This window comes from Coptis chinensis, chromosome 9 (genome assembly GCF_015680905.1).
Source record: "Coptis chinensis isolate HL-2020 chromosome 9, ASM1568090v1, whole genome shotgun sequence".
Classification (NCBI taxonomy): domain Eukaryota; kingdom Viridiplantae; phylum Streptophyta; class Magnoliopsida; order Ranunculales; family Ranunculaceae; genus Coptis; species Coptis chinensis.
This window is the reverse complement of record NC_141464.1, coordinates 60,544,968-60,567,687: the sequence shown is the minus strand read 5'-3', so window position 1 is coordinate 60,567,687 and position 22,720 is coordinate 60,544,968. Positions and strand designations below refer to the sequence as shown.

Here is a 22,720-nt window from a genome sequence, read left to right as displayed (position 1 = left end):
CAATTCAATTCAGTTGTATATTTACTTGATTGTATTTTAAAGAGGTTACAATGGTTTATATAGAGGTTACAAAATAAGAAACAAAACAGTCGGTGACTTGAGAAACACGGAGCGCGGGTCGCGCTCAAGTTATTGGAACTTGTTCACGCCTGAGGCGCAGGTCGCGCTCTATGCATGCTTTATCTGAGCGCAAGACGCGCTCTATACATAATAAGCAATATACAGCTTTCTATAGGACATTCATCGAACACTTGACTAACAGTTCTGCGATGCAATGTGCCTCAAAGTGGGTTGTGAGTGCTGCATACGCTGTGGCCTGCGTATCATTTCATTTATAGTACCAAAAACCTGCCATTCCAGGGAGTACACAAACTCAAGGCCAGCAAGTAGGAAAACAATTATGTTTTTTTGTCGAATGGACTGTTTAACGGCAGATAACAAAATAACAGCAACAACAAAAACAGAAACCAAAATGAGAAGAGGCTTACTGCAAAGAAGTTCTTGAGTGAAGAACAAATCGATGTACTAAAGTAAAGTCACGAAGATACGTAACAATAGCACCAAGACATCACAAAGCGAATTTATTATACATACACATAGTTATACACAAAAAACTTTCTTGCAGCGTGCCAGCATGTGGGTATTACAGATTTGCATTCCCAAAACAAAACAAAAAAAGAAAAACAAAGACAAAACAAAACAAACACACCCAAAAAAGCCAAAAGTTGACCTGGCCCAGAAAGTTATGTCATGTCCAAAGTCTGCTATCAAGGATTTAACGGACGAAGATGGAAGTACTCGAGGATGCCCGTGAAATTTTTTGTAGCTTCTCGATAAATTTCATCAACCATTTCTCTTTATTTGGTAAGTGTTCCGTAAAAGTGAATATAACCATTTTCTCCAATACTAATGCATTCTTCAGCAAAACTTCAAGAAACTTCAGTCCATTTGGGCATCCTAGAATACCTTGGATTTCAACGTACTTGAGGTTATACATGCACCGCAATGTCAACCCTGTATCCTGGTACTTACTTGCGATTGTTGGATGGAACACTTCCTATATAGAAAAGAAAATGATAGTTAAAATAGTGCACTTCTCAGTCTCCTTTCTCGTTGAAGAATAATCAAAGAGTTTTAAAATTGACTATGGTCACAAAGTCATATGTGCACACCTCATCGCCGTCGAATACATAGACATCACGCTTTAACAAAACAATAGAAATGTAGTTAATGCAAAATACATTGACAAAGACAACGAAGCAAGATTAGAAGAGCTTTGAAGAGAAGATATAAAAAACTAGGCCAGTACCTTAGTTAATTTCAAGTTAAGAGATTCCACATTTGGAGAGCTGTTCAGAAGGTATGCTATTGCATGGATGCAATCTCCGGATAGCCAGGTTATAAGATTCAAATGCCTCAGATTAAGAAATTGCAGGGGCCGTACTTCCACTAGAGAAACAGGGGATTCAAGACCTTCCATTCATATAAAGGAAAGTATTAGATAACATGATTATATAAAATCAAGCTCACAAGTGTCTGGGGAAGAAAAACAAGTTCCAAGTAGAGCATATCTATGCTGGTTGGGAGCTCCCTAGCTTATGCATAGTGACCTATGGATCAATTGGTAAATATGCCAATCATTTCAAGCTGAATTTCTTAGCAAATTGATAACATTGAAGGGAATCTTTTTCATCAAGAAACTAATTACTCTCCCTCAATAATCTAGTGTCAAAATTAGCAACGCAAGTACAAAAATGGCAGATGCTTTAAAATAGAGTGAATGCAGCCAACAAGTGATAATTCTCTTAAAGAAAGGGATTGTAGAACAAGGTAGGACACTAGCATAGAAATTTTAAGTCAACTACTCATAAAACAATCAGAATCTTTTAGTACCAAACTACCTCCAGGGGAGAAAGCTAGTGTAAAATGAAATCAGGTACCATTATTTTGTTTCGCAAGCGTTTGCTTATCGTTAGCTTCATACCAATAAAAATAACCGTTCTAGTACGCTAACTGAGGTTGGTCTAACGCTGGTCCTTAACAATTTCAATTAGTGAACCAATTACATCTTACACATCTACAAAAAAACATCATGGAACTCTTTATTTTGGAGCACCCAACTAAAAACCAATTGGCCATGAATGGAGTGACCTCAGGAACTTATATACTTGGATGCAAAGCCTTAAATTCCCAATGTGCGCATATATATATCTCAACATGCTCAAATAGACTTTTGTTATTTTTCCTTAAACAGAAAGAAATTACCTCGAGCATCCACGGCGATATTGTTAGAGCTCTCACATTACGGACTACTTTCAAATGTCTCATCACACGTTTAGCATATTCAACCTTCACCTTAGCTGGAATGAGTGTTGTATAACAATTTATGTCAACCATTATTTCTTTTTTCCATGTGAATGTCAACAGTGACTAAAGAGGAAAGAGTCCCAATAGAGTAATCTCTACCTAAATGATCCTTCAACCTCAAAGAAACAAGATTTGGCGCATAGATTGTAATCTTACAATAATCCTTCTCACATTCGTCCTCGCCATCACTACAATTTTCTATCACCAAGTGCTTTAGTTTAAGATTAAATATAACTAAGTTTTTCATCTCCGCAAACCGACAATACACAATAATTAACGATTCGAGATCAGGACAGCTTGATAAGAGATTACTAGTAAGCTTGACATCAACAAAATCAACCCATTCGAGATGTAGAGTCTTGAGAAAAGGTAAGGAAATGAACTTAGGCAACGTTAAAAGAATGGAAAGTGACTCAAATCTCAACTTCAATACTCTCAAAGACTCACACGTAAACAGACATAGTGGCAATGGTAGGCAATAAGTCAAATAAGCAGGGATGTGGATATCAAGTTCTTGAACATTGCGACGTACTAAAGCACGAATCCATGAATAAACACGCTTGGGTGGTAAACGACGCCTCTCATCATAGAATAAACGGAATGTTTTCAAAGAAGAGTTGTCGTGGTGAAGAAGTGCCTGATCCACAAATTCGATAAACCGGTCTTTATCTTTTGCTGCTTTCTTTGTGGATTTAAGAAATACTGTGGAGTTGAAATTAAGAGTGGATATAGAAGTCCATAGATCTCTCCATCTTGTCGACAAAACACTAGTTTGCACCACTTGTTTCATATCGAGTAAGGCTAGGATTTCATGAAGAAGGGTGTTTGGTAAAGTACTAATTCTATCTCCATTGTTATCAATCTTCAACTTCTTTGGACTAGGAATTTGTAAGTTTCTTGATCCCATAGCTAGAAAGTGAATGTTTGGGATTTGGTCTTTCCATAAAACTTTCTTCACTCTTTTTTGCGCTGAGATGAGAAAGTTGGTTTTTGAAAGCATTGGGAAATGGGATTATGGAAATGATGTTATTGAGATTGTCTTGAGGATGCTATTTAACTTAGTGCAAGAATAGCCCGCGAATTTGTTGACACTATTCATTTTTTTCCCGCCGTTTCTATGGTCCTAGTGACCAGTGTCCTAAAGTCCTACTCACCTAAGACACCTACCTTTGGGTGGTGTTTCTATCCCTATGACCCTATGGCTGTAACTATGCTGGAATATCAGAATATATCGGCAACACATATCAAAATACATCAACATTTTGCCACCAGAAATATGTTGTGATCTTGTGGAACAAAAGAGCATAGTTCCTGACTTAGTCATATAAATGGGCTACTTGCGTATGATGGCCATAGGATGAAAGTCCTCTGCGTCTCTGCTTTGATTGAATAAGAAACTCAATAGCATCTTGCATTCTTGCCATTGCTCTCCTTTATAGTTTGTTACTGCTGGGCAAATCCCATGACATATTATCACTAACGATGGGCAATGAATTGTTTGAGGAACTGAAAAAGGGTTTTAGGACAGCTCCTACACATTGCAGACTTGCAGATCATCTAAATATAGACCCTTAAGCCCAACTGATTTTCCTGCTATTGAGTCATTGACCCACATTGCAAGAATGACGTGTACATCAATTTAATGCAGGGACCTTGGCCAAATGTTTTGCTGCAGACTAGTTGTATACAATCATTTTCAGTTATGCTACTAAAACTCTAACCCTCCTGTAATGAAATTTCATGGGGAGTACAGAGATAATGGCAGTAACACGCAAAGAGCTTTTTTTTGTCCTGTCCCGGTATTTCTGGTTGGGTCGCTACATAGAGAGATTGGGTAACATATCGTTTATTCTATGTAAAGGACTGGGAATTACTAGGCAGAATGTTGCGGTATACTTGGAACAGTTGGAAGTATCTGGGTTGAATCTGATGCCAGGCAGTGGTACAAGCTTATCTCACAAACAAGCTTCCACCGCAACTTAAGAATTTTGCAAAAGGAAGCTTATTTCCTTTTTAATATCCATAAACTTGCAATCTATGGATCTACTTTAGCTCCGAATGTTTTGGTTATGCATGAACGAAGACGTCCATGGTTATAAAAATGACTAAATGAGGGAATCCTAACATACTATAGGTTCTCAGTGGATAATTCCAATCCATAGACCTTGAGCTCAGAAGAAATTAAGGAGTAAACATGTTAACTCCCCATCCCATACTATACTTGTACAATCTTTCAAATTTCTAATATATTCCTTGCTTATATATACATATATATATAAAGTAGGACAAAACTCTTGTTTTTCGTGGCATCTATGTACTGTTCATTATCAGATAACAAAATGACAATAACAGTTTAATATCAGGAAAAAAAAAAGTAAGGAGAGGCTTACTGTAAATGTGAAGTTCTTCATTGAACATTGAAGAACAACTTGATTTACAGAACTTATATTAAGAAGATACATAACATATCCCAATCAGAAGACACAACCAATTTTTACATGAAGTAGTACTGTAGTAGTCCACAATGTTACGGAAAACTTTCTTACAGCATATGAGTATCAAAGATTTGCTTATGGTCCACCCAAAAAAAGGAGAAAAAACACCAAAAATACACCTGTCAGGAAGAGACTGTAATGTCAGGTCAAAAAAGTCTGCTATCAAAGGATTCAAAAGAAGAAGATAACAGTTTTTGGTGATGGTTGAGGAATTTCACGTAGCATTTCACGAAATTTCATCAACCTTTTTTCTTTATTAGGTAATCGTTCCTTAGAAGTGGAAAACCACACTTTCTCCAATACTACTGCACTCTTCAGCAAAATTTCCAGAAACTTCAGTCCATTTGGGCATCCTAGGATACCATGAATCTCAACCTACTTGAGGTAATACATACATTCCAATGTCAACCCTGTATCCTGGTACTTACTTGCGGTTGTTGGATAGACCAATTCCTAGATAGAAAAAAGAAAATGATAGTTAAAATCGTGCAATTTTACTCTGCACTCTCGTTGAAAAACCAAAGAGTATCCAAAAGAGACTATGGTCACGGAGTCATGCTTGCATACCTCAGAACCGAGTACAGTTACGTTGCGCTTCAAGAAAACAATAAATAAGTTAGATATATTCATAATGATGAAGAAATAGAGCTAGGACTACAAATAGAAGAGCTTTGAAGGCAAGATAAAAAATTTAAAAGCTAGGCCAGTACCTTAATCAATTTGACATTAAGACTTTCCAGATTTGGAGAGATATTCAGAAGGTATGTAATTGCATGGATGCAATCACTAGATAGCCATGTTATAAGCTTCAAATGCCTCAGATTAAGAAATTGCAGGGATAGGGCTTCCACTAGAGCAACAGGAGGATTTGAGACAACCTTGCAGATGTGAAAAGAAAAGACTCAGTAAACATGATATAACATCAAGCTCACAAGGTTTTGTGTGTGTGCGTGGGTGGGTGGGTTGCTGGTTGGGAGCACCCTAGTTTACACATTCTGACCCATGCATCAATTTGTAACTTTGTGAAACATCTCTTAGAGAGACTGTAGAGCAAGCTCGGACACTAGCATAAATGTTTAGGTCTTCTATGCCCAAACCAATCACCCAAACGAAACGAATTCTTTAGGGGCTAAACTATCTCCAATAGAGTAAACTATTCTACTATACAAATGATTTTGGAGGAACAAAGAGTCTCAAATGCACTTGTAAACTGAATTCAGGTCTGAATGTTTAGTTTTGTAAAATCAGCAAACGTTCTAATTTTAGAGTTAATTGAGTTTCGTTTATTACTAGTCCTTCAGACAATTTCAATTGTGAGCCACTACAAGTCCATAATTAACATTGTTCAATTCCTGCAGCATCCAACTCAAAACCAACTGGCAATGAGTAGAGCAACTCCAAGTACTTATATGTTATGATGATGCGTTAAAGTCCTAGTAACAGATTAATATCTCAACAGAAAAGAACTGAAACTGATATTACTTTTCCTTAAAAACAAAAAAATTACCTCGAGCAACCATGGTGACACTGTTAGAGCTCTCACATTACAAACTGCATTCAAATATCTAATCACACGTTTAGCATATTCATCCTTCTCCTTAGTGGAAATCAGTGCCGTCTCAAAATCTATCTCAACCAATATTTCTTTTTCCATGTCAATGTTAGCATTGACTAGAGAGGGAAAATACTCAATAGAGTAATCTCTACCCAAATGATCCTTCAACCTTAAAGATACAAGATTTGGTGCAAAGATTGTAATCTTACAATAAGCTTGCTTAACAAATTTGTCATAGCCATCACAACAGTTTTCTATCACCAAGTACTTTAGTTTGAGACTAGATATAATGAGGTTCTTCATCTTCTCCCTAAATCGACAATCCACAACAATTAACAATTCAAGAACAGGAGCACTTGAGAAGAGCTTACTAGTAAGTCCAACATCAACAATCGTTAAAAGGTAATGAAATGGAAGAAGGCAATGCTAAGGGAACATGACTCAAATCTCAACTTCAATACTGTCATTGACTTAGAAGTAAACATGCATAGAGGCAATGGAAGGGCATAAGTCAAATTAGAAGTTCTTGAACATTGCGACGTATTGAAGCACGTATCCATGAATAAAGGCGCGTTGGTGGTAAACGACGCGTCTCATTGTAGAATAGACTAAAGTTCTGCATATAAGAGCTGTCGTGGTGAACGAATACCTGATCGACAAAATCCATAAAGCGGTCTTTATCTTTAGCTGTTTTCCTTCTGGATTCAAGAAACACAGTAGAGTTGAAATTAAGGGTTGGTATAGAAGTCCATAGATCTCTCCATCTTGTGGACAGAACACTAGTTTGCACCACTTGTTTCATATCGAGTAAAGCGAGGATTTCATGAAGAAGGTTGTTTGGTAAACTGCTGATTCTATCTCCATTGTTATCAGTCTTCAACTTCTTTGCTCTAGGAATTTGTATATTTTTTGATTTCATAGCTTAAAAAGTGAACAGAAAGAAAAATGCTCCAACTGTGGACGTTTAGTACTCCCATTTAAAGGATTGGGAATGATGTTGTAGAGATTTTCTTGTGGATGAGATTAACTAAGTGCGAGCCCGCCAATTTGTTCACACTGTTCACTTTTTTCCCGCCTTTTCTGTGGTCTTAGAAACTAGTGTTCTAAAGTTCCTAGATGAAGGAACAAAATATCGCGGATATATCCGATATATTGCCGATATATATATTTTTTTGGTACACCGATATTGATATATATCCACCGAATATTGAATTCTTTTTTTCTCAATATATATCAGAATTTCTGATATAACGATATATATATCAACCGATATATATAATATATCCGATATAAATTATTGACTTTGACCGATATTATTGACTTTGACAAAATATTGTTGACTTTGACCGATATATTATCGATATTTTCGATATAATAGACGATATTTCTAATATAATCAATAATATTTTCGATATATCAACATACAAAACAAAATTTTGACCGGTCACAAAAAAAACTAAATATATCTGATATTTTTTATATATCCAATATATATCGGTTTTTGAGTACATCAATATATTCACCGAATTTTGATATTTTGATCCTTGACCTAGATTACCTATATAATATAGACCTTAGGGATGTTTTTATCCCTATCCATTAATATGGGTAAAAGTGTGAAAACTATCTTGGTAAATCAAAATATTTCATCAACACATCAACATATTGTGGATTTGTGGATTAAAAGAGCATAGTTACTGACTTATTAAGCAAATGATCAAAATCGAGAAATCAACACTTTCTATGAAAACAATTAACAAACATTCCCCTAGCCCTTGAAATATATCAATGTCAAGTTGCCAACCTTAAAAATCTCGAGTTATGTCAAAATGCTGACACGAAACAAAGCTGAAAGTATCGACATACCAATTTTTAATTTTACCTATACACAAAGCGCGCGAAAGGTTAAAATAGTGAAAAATTGGCGGGTAATAATTTTCACATTCCCTATGCTTTAAATGCCAACAAGTTCATCACAATTCACAACAAAGTAAAACAGTTTTGAGGGAAACTCAAAAGACAAGCCATGAAAATGGTGAAATCAAACTACTCACGTAACTCTAAAGCCAAGAAACTGAAGATCTCAACCAATGAAGATAGAATCAGCAGTTTACCAAACAACCTTATCCACGAAATCCTATCATTCCTTGATATGAAGCACGCAGCGCGAACTAGTATTTTATCGACAAGATGGAGAGATCTTTGGACTTCTATACCAACACTAAATTTCAACTCAACTGTGTTTCTTGAATCCACAAGAAAGACATCCAAAGATAAAGACCGGTTTATTGATTTTATCGATCAGGTATTCGTTCACCACGACAAGTCTAGTGTACAAACGTTCCGTTTTTTTTATAATGACTCACGTCATTTACCACCCAAGCGTGTTTATTCATGGGTTGTGGCTTTGGTACGACGTAATGTTCAAGAGCTGGTTATTGATATACCTGCTTCTTTGCATTATCTTCTTTCGGTCCCATTATGTCTGTTTAATTGCGCGTCGTTGACAGTATTGAAGTTGCAGTTTGAGAGACTTTATGTTCCATTAGCGTTACCTCATTTCATTTCGTTACCTCTTCTTCTAACTTTACATCTGAAATCAGTTAATTTTCTTGATGAGGATCTTACTAGTAAGCTCTTTTCGAGCTGTCCGGTTCTTGAATCTCTGGTCATTGTGGATTGTCGATTTGGGAAGATGAAGAAACTTATTATATCTGGTCTTAAACTGAAACACTTGATGATAGAAACCGGTCGCTATGAAAATTTTAGTTTCTACAAGCAGTTTTATTGTAAGATTACAATCTTTGCGCCGAATCTTGTATCTTTGAGGTTGAAGGATCATTTAGGTAGAGATTATGTTATTGAGGATCTTTCCTTTTTAGTGACTGCTGACATTGACATGGAAAATGAAATGATGGTTGAGATGGATCACTCTACAGCAATGATCCCAGCAGAGGTGAAGAATGAATATGCGGAACGCGTGGTGAGATGTTGGAAAGCAGTTTGTAATGTAAGGTCTCTAACAATAGCGCCATGGATGCTCGAGGTAAATTTATTCTAGTTGCTTTTAAGTAAAATTGTTGTGAGTGTATGTTAGTTCCACAGTTTTAAATCTGTACTTCTCAGATGTATGTGGCTCAAAAACTAAAATTATCTGAAGGACCAGTAACGGGCCAAGCTCAACTAGTGCTAAATCTAGATGTGCTATTTGACGTACAGCAAACATTTGTGTCCTGAAACAATTGGACCTGAAAACGTTCCACAACTGCACTTGAGCCCTGCAACCCCACCCCACAGAGTTTGCTGTACTGGAGAATGGAGATATTTGGACTAAAAAATTCTGATTGTTCTGAGTGTAGTAGACTTAAATTTCTTTGGTAGACCGGCCTTTCTCTGTTTTAGGACCTAAGAGAATTATCACTTATTTGGATGCATTCAGTTCAGTTAAGAACTTCTGTTGTGTACTTGAGTTCAATTTATGACTCTAGGTCTCTAGGGCGATTAGTATCTTGATAAGATATAATCCCTTCCAATGTCCGGCAGGTGTACCAACTCATGTATAGGCCAAGATGTGAAAGCTAGGGTGCCCCTATCTAGCATCAATATGCTCTACTTGCATTTTCTATTTTCTGGCACTGATGAGGTTAGTGTTGTTATAACTTATAAGCAGGTTTCTAGCATTTATCTTTTACTTTCTGCAAGGTTGTCTCAAATCCCCTGTTGCGCTAGTGGAAGCCCTATCCCTGCAGTTTCGTAATTTGAAGCATCTGAAGCTTATAACATGGCTGTCTGGAGATTGCATCTGTGGAATAACATACCTGCTGAACATTTGCCCAAAGCTGGAATCTATCAACATCAACATAATTAAGGTACTGGCCTAGCTTTTAATTTTAGATCTTGCAGTATGGTCGTTGTCCGATATTATCTTACACTAACTTTGTTTTTACTATTTTCTTAAAGCGCGAAGTATATTCACACGACGGTGATAGGGTATGCACAATGTCTTCATGACCATAATTTTTTTATTTCTTTTATACTTCAAAGAGAACACACTAAAATGTACACTACTTATTCTGTCATTTTCCTTTTTCTATCAAGGGAATAATCCTTTCATCAATCACAAGCAAGTACGAGGGTACGGGGTTGACATTGCAATGCATGTATTACCTAAAGTATGTTGAGATTCAAGGTATTGTAGGATGCCCAAATGGATTGCATTTTCTGGAAATTTTGCTGAAAAATGCGTTAGTATTGGCGAAAATGCTTATTTTTGCTTCTAAGGAACGATTACCTAATAAAGAGAAAAAGTTAATGAGATTCATCGAGAGGCTACAAGAAGTTCCTCGGGCATCATCAAATAATGCCATCTTATTCCTTTGAATCCTTGATAGCAGACGTTTTGGATGTCACACTGGATTCCTGAAAGGTATAATTTTGGGGCATTTTTTGTTTTTTTGTTTTGGACCATACCAGAAGCTAATCTGTAAATGCCATATGCTGCAAGAAAATAATTTATACCAATGTAGAGTACTTAATTTTAAATTCGTGCGGTGTTGTGATGGCACCTATGGTCACATAAGGTAACTTTTGTAAATCAAATTGTTCTCCAATCAAGTAGTTCACCTTTGTGGTAAGCCTCTCCTTATTTTAGTTTTCCATTTTATCAGTGTTATTTTGTTATATCTGACGTTTAAAAGTAAATCAGGCGAAACATGAAAAACATTTTCCTACTTCGCTTAGGGGTTTAGAGCTAGCCTCATTTCCCGTTTCTTCTTTGTTCTTGTTGACCATTTTCCAGCCAATTACTTATCTCACATAGCAAAAACAAAAATGATAGGTAAGAAAGCTTAATAGCTCCTTGTATGTTATAGTCAGAATTTCCATATTCCCTATGAAATTTCACACTGCAGGGATGGGCAGAGTTTTTGTAGTATACATGAAATGATTGTGGCAACCCACCTCATCATAATATCATATGCAGCAGTAGCAAACCACTTTGAGGCTCACTGCATTACAATAATGTGGCCAAGGCCCCTCTGCAATCAGAAATGTACAAAGCTTGAATGTACAATCTACCATTATAGGTTATAGGTTATATGTCAGGAAAATTAAGGGTCTACATTAACATGATTTGTTGTCAAATTTTAATGTTTCCTATGTATATTTTTTTAATGGATTTTGTACTAGTAAACTTAACGGAGTTGAATTATTGGGAAGTACCAGATACTGAATTGCCACGTATCACTTCAAGGTAGTGAATTTCATGTTTTTTTAGATGTATCAGTGGACTAAAGTTACTGTAAATTTTGTGAAGAATGATCTGGTACAGGAGGAGACGACTATCTATGTTCAGACTGATTGATTGTGCACATAGGAACATACAGTGGAACTTTTCCTCACTTTCAAGAGCTTTCATTATTAATTTACCACTAAGAAGTTCCCCATACCCTCCCTACCTAGCTCTTCCGGTCTCCCCATCAAAGTTATTCTGAAGGGTGGAGAAAATTTTCTCTGCGTGCTCCAATCCTCCGATCTCATGAAATTTTCTACTAAAACTTGGGGTTTCCTGTGCTAGACCCCCATGAGCAATCAGACACCCTTCTGCAATAAGCTATTGCAAGTACATATCAAACTGCGCAACATTATTTCTCCATATTCTCTTTAGCACACTTCCTTAACTTTCTGAATTTTGACAGGTGGTTACCATATACGTCAAGTTAAGGTATGTATCTATGGAGTGTCGGGTTTATATTTGCCTTGTTCTGGCTGCCCTTTTTTTTTTTGAGAGTATTTGTTTTTTAATGAATGACCACATCTGTGTAGTCAACTCTCCATTTCGATGTATCTTATGCAGAGCAGCAAATGACAGGTAAAACCAAATATTTTTTGCCGTACTCATTGTTACAATTCTGTTCGTTGATAGCTCCGGTAATCTCACCAGAGTATGCAAGAAAAGGTGTGTGAATGTATCCCCCAGGCCCAGTACAAGGATATGCAGTGGTAGCATTCCACTCAGCTGGGATAGCGTCAGAGCAGATTTGTTTTTATCAATTAAGGGCAAATAAATGTTAGAAACCTTATTTGAGAATCTTTAAATGACCATATGTTAAAAATCTTCATTCCAGGGTGTAAAGGTGTGATTTGGTTTTCCCTTACAAAAGTCTTTTGGGGATTTGGAAATAGGTAATTGGATGAGACCGAAGTTCGACTTGAGAGCTTAACGCCTACGATCTTACTCGGGTTCCAAGGGGAGAGTAGAAATCGTCCGTCCGTAGTTCATAGGAGAGGTATTTATAGAGATTGAGAGTGTATCCTTGCTCTCCTCGTGTAAAGGATGTCCTAAACGAGGGGTGGAGATTAGGATCACATGTGAGAACCGGGTTCTCATAGGTCTGCTTTGTAATGATGTGGAGTGGCGGTCGTATTAACGTAGCTTGCGGCCGTGGTAAAGTGATCGATGGTCAAGATATGTACAAGTACACCTTTGGTCATGATTGCTTATGGATAGGGGGTGCGTGGTCGCCTCCTAGCGAAGTTAAGATGATATTGCGACCGCCTATAGCGTTCATGGCTCATGGATCGCGACTGTGTCCATAGGTCGATGTGTTATTTCCACCATGTTAAGCCGCGTGTTGGATAGAGAATATCACTCCCCTACCCCCCGGTAGGGGTTGTGATAACGACTGGCGAGAGAGATCGGTCGAGAGCGTAGCGTGGACTATGTGAGAGGTGGAAATCTCCCACGATCCGTGGGGAACGGCTCGTGTTAACCATGTGAGCTAGTGGGCTTAACGCAGGACGCGGTGCAAAGACGTGACGGATCCGAAAGCGATTCGCAGAGAGGAAAACGCGGCGCGTTTTTTCGGGATGTGAAAAGACGGGATTGGTTGGTTGGGAGTCGTGGGCGCTAGGGCTAGGGTGTAATCATGATGCCTTGGAAACCGGAGGGCGGTTGCTCAAAAATTTTACTTGCTCTGCGGAGACTTCATTTGGTCGCTTCGCCGGGTAGATTTAACTTCATTACCGCGATTATCCTTCAAAGTTAGTTCTCCGCCATTTTGAACCTCTTCTTCTTGTTTGGTGCTAAGCCTCCGCGGTTAGAGTTGTTAGGATCACATTTGTTAGATACTAGTAGCTAGATTTGTTAGGTTTAGAAGAGAAAATGTCTGACTCGATGACACTCGATCTAATGAGGTTCGTGAAGTGTCTCTTGGTTGGGATGATGAAGGTGATGAGAAAGATGAGTCTGTGTGTGGGATGGGTGAGAGTGATGATGAAGGCGAGGCGGCTGAGGGGGCTGGCAGTGAGGAAGATGTGGCTCGATCTGCGTCTGTAGCTGCTGAAGCTAGCACTTCAGGTCGCGGTGAGGGGTCGTCGTCTTCTAGCGGTCCGCCGCCTAGGGTTGTGGATAGACATGCTGTGAGGGCGTTCCCCTATCTGAGAAAGAAATATGGGATAACCATCAGCGATCTGGAGATCCATGAGCCTGATCGGAACGCTCTGGTTTTTAGCGAGAGGTATACCCCACCACATAATGGGGTGATCATCTGTGAGGGACAACTGAGGGCGCACATGACGATACCGTTCTCTCCAATTTGGTTTCGCGAAGTTCCCGAACGGCTATTGGCAAAGCGCCTATTGGGTTGCCAGGGGAACACGTGGCGACTATTTAAGGTTTTTGATCTCTTGAACGCCAGTGGTGAGTACCGGATCGAGGTCGCTGATGTGATCGAGCATTACCTCGTAAAGCGATCTAGGTCATTTGAACTTTAGTTTGCAAAACACGAAGCTACGTTGGGCGCTCGATGGTAAAGAGTAACGAAGTCGTGGGACAAACGACGGCACTCTTTGTAGACGCCAATGCTAGCGGGTTGGCGTGAACCATAAAGTGTGCAACTTTACTGGTGGGTGGCCGCGCGTTGTCTGATTAGGTTAACTTGGTTTTGTTAAACTTTTACTGAATTTGTTGTCTTGTTGGTTATGCAGATATCCGCCTGAAAAAGGAGTCAAGTCGACAAGTGATCGAGAAGTTCGCTTTTGCTTGTCGAGAGAGGAAAAAGCAGGCTAAGCTACCGAAGTTGCGTATTTCTTTAAAAGCTGAGGAGGACACGCCATCCGGGAAAAAAGAGTAGAGCGAAGGCCGAGGCGGGGTAACTTAGGTGGGACTACGTCGAAGGAAGCAATTTGTGGATGGAGAAGCGTAAAGAGTGATCCGGTGACGGGAAGGCAGCAACGGGCCGTCTTGGGATGAAGCGACCATTTGGAAGTCTTTGGGCTTCCGGTCCGGAGCGGGAAGAGGGAGGAGCTCCCTTCGATCCGATGACGCCTTTCTCTTTGACATCATAGTATCGACCGCCGGCTGCTTTCCGAGTGGATGAGACCGCGACCGGGTGATGAAGTCTTGGCGGGGAAGGGGAAGCTTGCAAACCGGGCAAGGCCGATGCCCGACTTCCGGCCCTAGGTGAGGGCGCCGAGGAAGTTGGAGTCGAGGTCGACCAGGGGTTGTTGGAGATCCCTCGGCAAGATGAAGGAAAGGTTAGCGCAAGAGACCGGTAAAGGCGGTGAAAGTCTCGGGAAGGACGAAATGGAGCGCTAAACTGATGATACGTTGATGAGGTATCCGGGAAGAAAGCGTTATGTGAGGAGGTCCGATCGCAACTACAAGTCCGCCCCTATATAGCCGCTTGCCTGTTAGAGGGGATGACCCCGGACGGTGGCAGGGAAAGACTTGGATCTGAAGGAGCGGAGTCGAACACGGGGGATGGACAAGGCGCTGTGCCTGGTAAGTGTCTTTTGCGCTTCTTCTTGACTGTGTTATTGCGCTAAATGCTGTTGTTTGATAATGATTTGATATATGGTGCGATCATCCCACCGGTCTTTGGATACCGGGCAAGACGGCTGCTTGAATAAATTTGAAGTTGGAGAAGCGCGGACGTGAAGTCGCTAAAGGGATGAAATCAACCAACCCGCGAAATGCGAAAAAAAGAAAAAAAGGCCGGATCTTGCCGAGGCCTCGGCTCACTGCTCTGACTCTGGAGAAGACCTCTGCGGTGAACGAGTTGATCGAGTTGAAGCATGAGGTGGAGGCGTTGAGGGGCCAACTAGCCGCCGCGAACGCTTATGGTGAACGCTGTAAGACTTCCACTCTGCAAGCCAAAGAGGCCTATCTCGCCATCCGTGCTGAGGTGGAGGAGCTGGAAAGGAAGATGGACGACCTGCAAGAGGAGCGGGAACGCCGGGCTTCGGGCGAGCTCGAAAGTGGCCTGCCCAAAGAGGCCGCCCCTGTTCCTGTAGTTGTGCCACCCTCCCTCACTGGTTTGATGAGTGAGCAACTTCAGGGGTCCAGCGATCTCCTATGGTTAGCCGATCGCGTTTGTGGCGTCCTCCGGTGGTCCAAGCTCCGTGTCTGTTTTGAATGTTGTTCTTGGAGAAGGCTTAGGCGACGATGTTTAGGATATTTGTTTATTTCGTGTTGTTGTAATGGGCCTCTGGCCGTAAACAATAGAGCTGGTTTTCTGGGTTGACCTGGGCAGCTCGCTTTTTTTTCTTTGTTTATTGATTATGATACTTGACGTTTAATTATGCTGGATTTCCTGAGTATTCTCAGCAGTACGGTTAATCTGTGAAATGGGGCGTCCTTGTTGTTTTTAGGTCGCTCCCTGTTTGAATGTGAATCTTTTCGCTCTTTCGTTTTATGCCTTGCCTTGTGTATGAGAAGAATGTTTGTATTTGTAAACGTGTGCCTGCTATTATGAACTGAATGATTCAGGTCCTTCATATCGATGAGGACGCCGGACGTTCTGTATTTTGGTGCGGCCTGAACTGCATTGCGTGCGTGGCACGTGTCGGAATGTGGGCGGTCAGGGGGTGTGAAATGATGGCTGCCAGGTTGGCTGGCGTTTGGTGTCTCGATGCCATAATGGTGTGCCTTGGGAAGAGACGTTTCGTAAGTTTAAATACAACCGGTATGTGGAGAACAACGACATTTGCTTTTTCTTGTCCTTCATATTGCGGCTGCTCTTCTTCCTACCTGCTTCGGCTTCTCTGTTCTTTCCCTTTACTCAGGTGCGTTTTTCTAGCTTTCGTTTAGATTGTGTCGTGGAAACTACCGGGTTTGCTCGAGCCGCCTCTATTTTGTTTTTCGTGGTGTAGCTTTTTCGTTATGGCTCGGTGTGTACCATACGTCGAGGAGGAGAAGGAGTGTAAGAGCGAGTTCCCTACGCTCATGGAGGAGATGGAGTTCCGTCCTCATGTGCATGGGGAGGGACGGGAAGAGGGAAAGCTGCCAGGTTCGATGGTAAGAAGAAGAGCAAACGATCCAAGGGGTCGGGTCGCCGGACGGGTGGAATTGTTTTTTCAGTCGCCGCTGGCCGAAGCGGAATGCTCCCATCAGCGGCTGCGATGGACGGCGGCGATCACGGGGCAAAGGTCGTCCCGTCGCTTAAGTGAAATTCGCTCCGCGGCGTCGGGGCGTAGGGAGTGAAGTTCTACTACGTTGGGAGGGCGGGAAGAAGCGTCTTTGTGAAGCGTTCGATTGCAGCTTCCACTTTCGGTAGCCCATAGTGACTAGTTTCTTTTGGGGGATTGTGTTAGATGGGGACCGGTGAGGTCGAAGATGAAGACATGGACATTTGCTTGGGGACTATGGATATGGCGAAGTTGTTTGGTAAGTATTTCTCTATCGGCTTTGTTGCTTTGTGTCTTTAAGTGATTTCGATTAGGACTCGTCCTTGTAGTTTTCTGCCGGGTATGATAAACTTAAGGTTTTTGTAACGCGATCCGATCATCGATGTCAACTCGGTCGAATTTGGGATGCTTTGCGAGCTACTGGGGGCCGACAAGAGGAAACTGGAGGCGATGATCTGAAGCACCGTCTTTGCGGAGGATGAGAACGCTAGGACTATTTGTGCGATGGTTGATTTCCGCGGATGGAAGTGGCGGAAGTCAGCGGTATGCTAAGCGATGTCGGTGGGTTGCTCATAAAGCTCAAAGCGTGTATACTACGACTGTAGTGAGTATGCCAAAAGGCGGGCCGAAGTATTGTCGGTGACTAAAGGCGGATGGGGCCTCATGGGGCCGGGTATGCGTGTTGTTCGCGGAGGCATGCGAGGCATGTTCCCTCAACCAGTGGCTGCTCCCTCGGGACAAACATGTGGTTGATGCTCCGTGATGTTGATTCTTCTTTTGGTAAGTTTTGTTCGTGTTTGCTTGACCACCGCTTGTTCTTTGCCCTACGAGGGTTAAACATTAGAGTTGTGTTTTCGGGTTTGCCACGAAAGCGGTTAGCTTTAAGTTGATCAGAGAACTGGTTTCCACGAAAGTGGCGATTCGTTAATTTTGTTACTTTGTTCGAGTCGATCTGGATTTCTGGGTAGACCAATGGAATCGGTGGGGTTGAAGCGATTATCGAAACCTGGCCGTATATCTCCATGGTAATTATATGCTTAACACTTTCCTTTTGCTTGATTGGATTACTTTTGCTCCGTTATTTAGTTTATTGGGCTTGTCTACGGGATGTGTTCTTATTAAAGCGTTATACTTGTGTACTTTTGTTGGAAGAAGCGATCTAGGAGATGTAGGTGTTGGCTAGTGTAGACTTAGGGGTTCATGGCCTTGTGATTCCCCGAGGGCGTCTTTTCGAGGCGTTTTGCCAAGTTGATCTTAAGAGTGTAGTTTCTCAACTTAAGCAGGATTCGGGAGGCGATAAGCCCGTAAGCTCGAGGCGTGTTTAGCCCCGAGGGCGTTTCGCCTCTGAGAGCATTCACTAAAGCCGATCCTAGAAGTATAGGTCCTCAACTTAGCGAGATTCGAGAGGCGATAAGCCCGTAAGCTCCCGAGAGGCGTCCCTTTCGTATGAAGCGTGTTTAGCCCCGAGGCGTTACGCTCTGGCGTTCTCGGTTGGTGATCCTAGAAGTATAGGTCCTCAACTTAGCGAGATTCGAGAGAGGCGATAAGCGTTTTTAAGCTCCCGAGAGTTGATCCGCCCAACTTAGCGAGATTATGAGCGATAAGCGTTTTAGCCCCGACCGTATGAGGCGTGTTTAGCCCCCCGAGGGCGTTCGTTCTCGAGCGTTTCGGTGATTGATCCTAGAAAGTATAGGTCCTCAACTTAGCGAGACCGGAGAGGCGATAAGCCTGTAAGCTCCTGAGAGCGTCCCCTTTCGTATGAGGCGTGTTTAGCCCCGAGGGTTACGCTCCGAGGCGTTCTCGGCCGGTGATCCTAGAAGTATAAGTCCTCAACTTAGCGAGATTCGGAGAGGTGATAAGCTGTAGGGACGCGTGGTGCATATGGAGCTTGCGGTCGCGAAAGGTCCGGCGTGGTTTGGAGATGTGTGTAGACCCATGACTTTATGATAACAATCTTGGGTGTCTTACAACCTGAGCTTGTAATGAATGGAAAGCGTGAATTACAATACATAATACGACTATTGGTAAACCGCTTTAGCAAGTATGTGTTCCGTGGTCGTGGCGGTGACTTCCCTTCACTGGGTTTTAATCCAATACGCTCCATTGCCAACGACGCGTTCCAGCGTGTAAGGGCCTTCCTGCGTTGGTGCTAGCTTAGAGTCATCTTGAGTTTTCTTCAAAACTAGATCCCGGGTTGAAAAGATCGAGGATGTACTCGTTTGTTGTAGGATCGCTTTAGGACTTGTTGGTAGGATGCCACTACGATGGCCGCTAGGTTAAGCGTTCCTCGAGTAAGGTCGACCTCGAGCTAAACCGAGTCATTAAGGCATTTCGACAAGCTCGAGGCGGGTTGTCGTGATTGTCGCTTCGGTAGGGATGGCGACTACGTGCCATAGCATAAGGAAAATGGCGATTCGCCCGGTCTTTGGAGCGCCGTGGTGCGGTGTGAGCCCATAGTATGTTTTCGAGCTGATTTGGCCATTGGCTCTTGTTCTTTTCAATTTTTTCAAATTCTCTAGAATAGCTTTGTTCCGGCCTCTGCTGTCCATTTGCTCGAGCCGCGTCTTGGGGAGTGGAAAATCGTGGACTATCTTCCACTTGGCGGGGAACTCTCGACCGTTTTGCCTTTGAGCGGGGCCGTTGTCCATCACTATTATTGTGGTAAAGCGAATCCCGGTGATGATATGAGTCAAATGAAATTCCTGACATGTGACTCTTTGACGTGTGCCAACGGAATTGCTTCGACCCACTTAGTGAAATAATCTGTGGCAGCGAGGACGAAGCGGAAGCCGGTGCTCTTCTGAGGGGTGAATGGTCCCATAATGTCCATTCCCCACATGTGGAAAGGCCAAGGGCTCGCGATATTGATCAATTCGCGGGCTGGCTGTATAATGTTGTGACCAAATGTTTGACATTTGACACATTTGAGGACGTACGATTTGGCATCAATCTGCATACGGGGCCAGAAGTATCCTTGGGAGATCGCTTTGTGGGCCAGTGAGCGACCTCCGGCATGATTGCCACATTCTCCTTCATGGATCTCGGCAAAGATTAACTGACCTTGCTCTGGAGTGATGCACCTCAGATGAGGTCCTCCTGCGGACTTGCGGAATAACCTGTTATTCAACAAACAATAGCTACGTGCCTGGTGTGGGACCTTTCTGGCTTTGGTTCGCTCATCACGGAAGTGTGCCATCTTTGGATGTATTGTATAATAGGTCGCATCTATGTTTGACACATCGATCTTCTTCGAGAGTGGGCACGCAATTCGCTAATTGCCAAGACCTGGTCCGCTTGGTAAGCTGGTCGATCGACCACTTCGATGGTCAGTTGTCTAGGGGCACAATTCGGTGTCTGAGTGGCTAAGTATGCTAAGCTATCTACGTGGCGGTTCGTCCACGCAAAAATGGTGTATCGTAGCTTCGCTAAATGAAGGAAGCAAATCATTAACAACTTGAAGGTATTTGGAAAGGTTACCCATTTGGTAGTGTACTACTTTTTGCGACCGGCGAGCGACCCAATTCTGCGAGTCACTAAAGATTTGGATCTCCTTTACAGATGGATTGATCGCATTCCTTTATTAGTGCCATTCGTTCGCCGTTGTTGGATTGCGAAGTCTATCGCGATGCTTTCTCTATTATAGCTCCCCTCGGGGGATACTAAAAGCGACTCGATACCGCTACCTGGAGGTTCTTTGGAACCATCGACGTAGAGGGACCAAATTGTTTTTATGTTTGCTTTTGAGAGTGCGACCTCTGTTTCGGACTCTCAATTGGGGTCGTCGACTGGAAAATCTGCTAGGAAATCTGCGATGACCTGACCTTTCTGCGACGTGCGGGGGACGAATTCCATGTGGTGCTCGCCCAATTCTTCGGCCCATATTGCCATCCTGGTGGTCTTATTTTCCTTGTGAAGGATCCTCTTCAACGGGAGGTCGCTAAGTACTTTGATTGGATGGGCTTGGAAGTAAGGTCTGAATTTTCTTGCCGAGTATAATAAAGCAAGGACTGCTCTCTCTATGTAGGAGTAATTCCTCTCTGCTGGAGTGAGTGTCTTACTTGTGAAGTAGATCGGCTTTTCTGAATTGTGTTCTTCTTTGAAAAGGACCGGCCCGATGGCGAAATCCGATCATCGCCAAATAAAGCCCCGAAGTTTCTCCGTATGTTGGCTTAGCTAAGACGGGGGGTGTTGTCAGGTATTCCTTAAGAGTGGAGAATGCTTGATGGCATTGATCGTTCCATGAAAATGGCTCGCCTTTCTTTAGTATCTGTAAGAACGGTCGGCATTTGTGTTATGCTCTCGATATGAATCGGTTGAGTGCAGCGACCATACCTGACAACTTTTGTATCTGTTTCTTTGTTTGCTGGTCGGGCATGTCGATGAACGCCGAATTTGGTCTGGATTTGCCCGATGCCTCGTTCATGAGACGATAATTAGAAATTTTCGAGGACGCTCCAAAAAGGCACTTCTCTGGGTTCAGCTTCATTCCGGTTCGTCGTAGTCTGGAAAACGCTTGCTCGAGGTGAGTAAGGTGGTCATCTGCTTTTTTGCTTTTGACAACCATATCGTCGATGTAGACCTCCATGGTATCGCCTAACATGTCCTGGAACATGTCGGTTACAAGTCGTTGATATGTCGCCCCTGCATTTTTCAGTCCGAATGGGAGAACATTGTAACAATAAATTCCTTGCTCAGTGATGAATGAAGTCTTCTCCTGATCTTCTTCAGCAAGTGGTATTTGGTTGTACCACTATATGCATCCATGAATGATAGCGGCTCGTGCCCACAAGTCCAATTGACTAGTTGGTCGATTCTTGGTAGTGGGAAGTCGTCTTTGGAGTTTCTTGATTGACGTTGGTGAAGTCGACGCACAAGCGGACTGTACCATTCTTTTTCGGGACTGCCACTATGTTTGCGACCCACTCTGGGTAGTCGACCTTCCGGATGAAACCTACTTGTTTGAGCTTATCTACCTCATCGTTGATTGCTTTTTGAAAGCGTAATGACAATCTTCTAGGACTTTGTCGAACTGGTTTGGCACCAGGGTTGACGTTTAAACGGTGGCATGCAACGCTAGGATCTATACCAGGCACGTCGATATACGACCAAGCGAACACATCTTTATTCATCGAGAGAAATTTTACAAGGTGAGCCTTAAGTGTGGGGTCGAGGTTGGCTCCCACATAGACGAGCTTAAGGTCGTCTTCGGTTCCCAGATTCACTTGCTGCTTTTCTGGAGTCGATGCTTGGTTCTGTGCGTTCTGAGCGCTTTCTGGAGGATTGCACTTTGACAATGCCGGGCTGGTCTGATAGCTGGTTGGAGTAGCCGTAGGAACTGGAACGTCTTCTGTGGTTACGACAACAGGGTCAGAAGTGACTGTTGTTGCCGTGACAACAGAAACTGGGGTAGTTCGCTGCCACTCCGCTGGTTGTATGGGAGCTGGTGGTGTGATCACGAGATTTTGTTTGCCGCGGTCGTTTCTCGGGGGCAGGCTCAAGGATTTGCAGACCGGTCCCGTCCACCGACTTGGTAGCGGTTGGGCTCGGTGGTGAGATGAAGTTTTATTGGAGCCCCGGTGTTACGTTTTTAGTGCGGTGGCTCGCGACCTCGGCCACTAAGTCTTTGGCCATCAGTATAGCTAAGTGGGATCGTTTGACGGTGATGGGAGGTTCAGCGATCTTGTCTGCTGCGATGATCTGGTTACAATGATGAGCCTCGAGCTGGTTGCTTCGAAGCTCCATCATTCCCCTTGGACCAGGAAAACGGATCACTTGGTGCAGCGTGGACGGTACGGCCTGCATCTGATGTATCCACCGTTGTCCTAGAATGGCGTTGTAGGACGACTTGGTATCTAGGACGCTGAAGCGCGTGTTGAAGCTGACTTTGTCTTCCCGG

The 22,720-nt window shown here is 42.5% G+C and overlaps 2 protein-coding genes and 1 pseudogene across 2 annotated transcripts; 1 reads left to right on the top strand and 2 right to left on the bottom strand.

The window, feature by feature from the left end:
- Positions 1–503: 503 nt before the first annotated feature.
- On the bottom strand, positions 504–3,274 carry LOC147477101 (F-box/LRR-repeat protein At3g26922-like). The gene is made up of 4 exons (XM_086585916.1): positions 2,395–3,274; positions 1,310–1,473; positions 1,173–1,202; positions 504–1,057 (listed from the first exon to the last, which is right to left on the bottom strand). Exons 1-4 carry the CDS (start codon positions 3,272–3,274, stop codon positions 776–778), a joined length of 1,356 nt encoding a protein of 451 aa, XP_086442042.1. The 3' UTR covers positions 504–775.
- Positions 3,275–4,893: 1,619 nt separating this feature from the next.
- LOC147477100 (F-box/LRR-repeat protein At4g14103-like) lies at positions 4,894–7,336 on the bottom strand (annotated as a pseudogene).
- A 1,081-nt stretch (positions 7,337–8,417) lies between these two features.
- Positions 8,418–11,051, top strand: LOC147477099 (F-box/FBD/LRR-repeat protein At1g16930-like). The gene is made up of 4 exons (XM_086582746.1): positions 8,418–9,463; positions 10,120–10,286; positions 10,378–10,407; positions 10,516–11,051. The coding sequence occupies exons 1-2, from the start codon at positions 8,444–8,446 to the stop codon at positions 10,144–10,146; spliced, it is 1,047 nt and encodes a 348-aa protein (XP_086438872.1). The 5' UTR covers positions 8,418–8,443; the 3' UTR covers positions 10,147–10,286; positions 10,378–10,407; positions 10,516–11,051.
- The last annotated feature ends 11,669 nt before the right edge of the window (positions 11,052–22,720 follow it).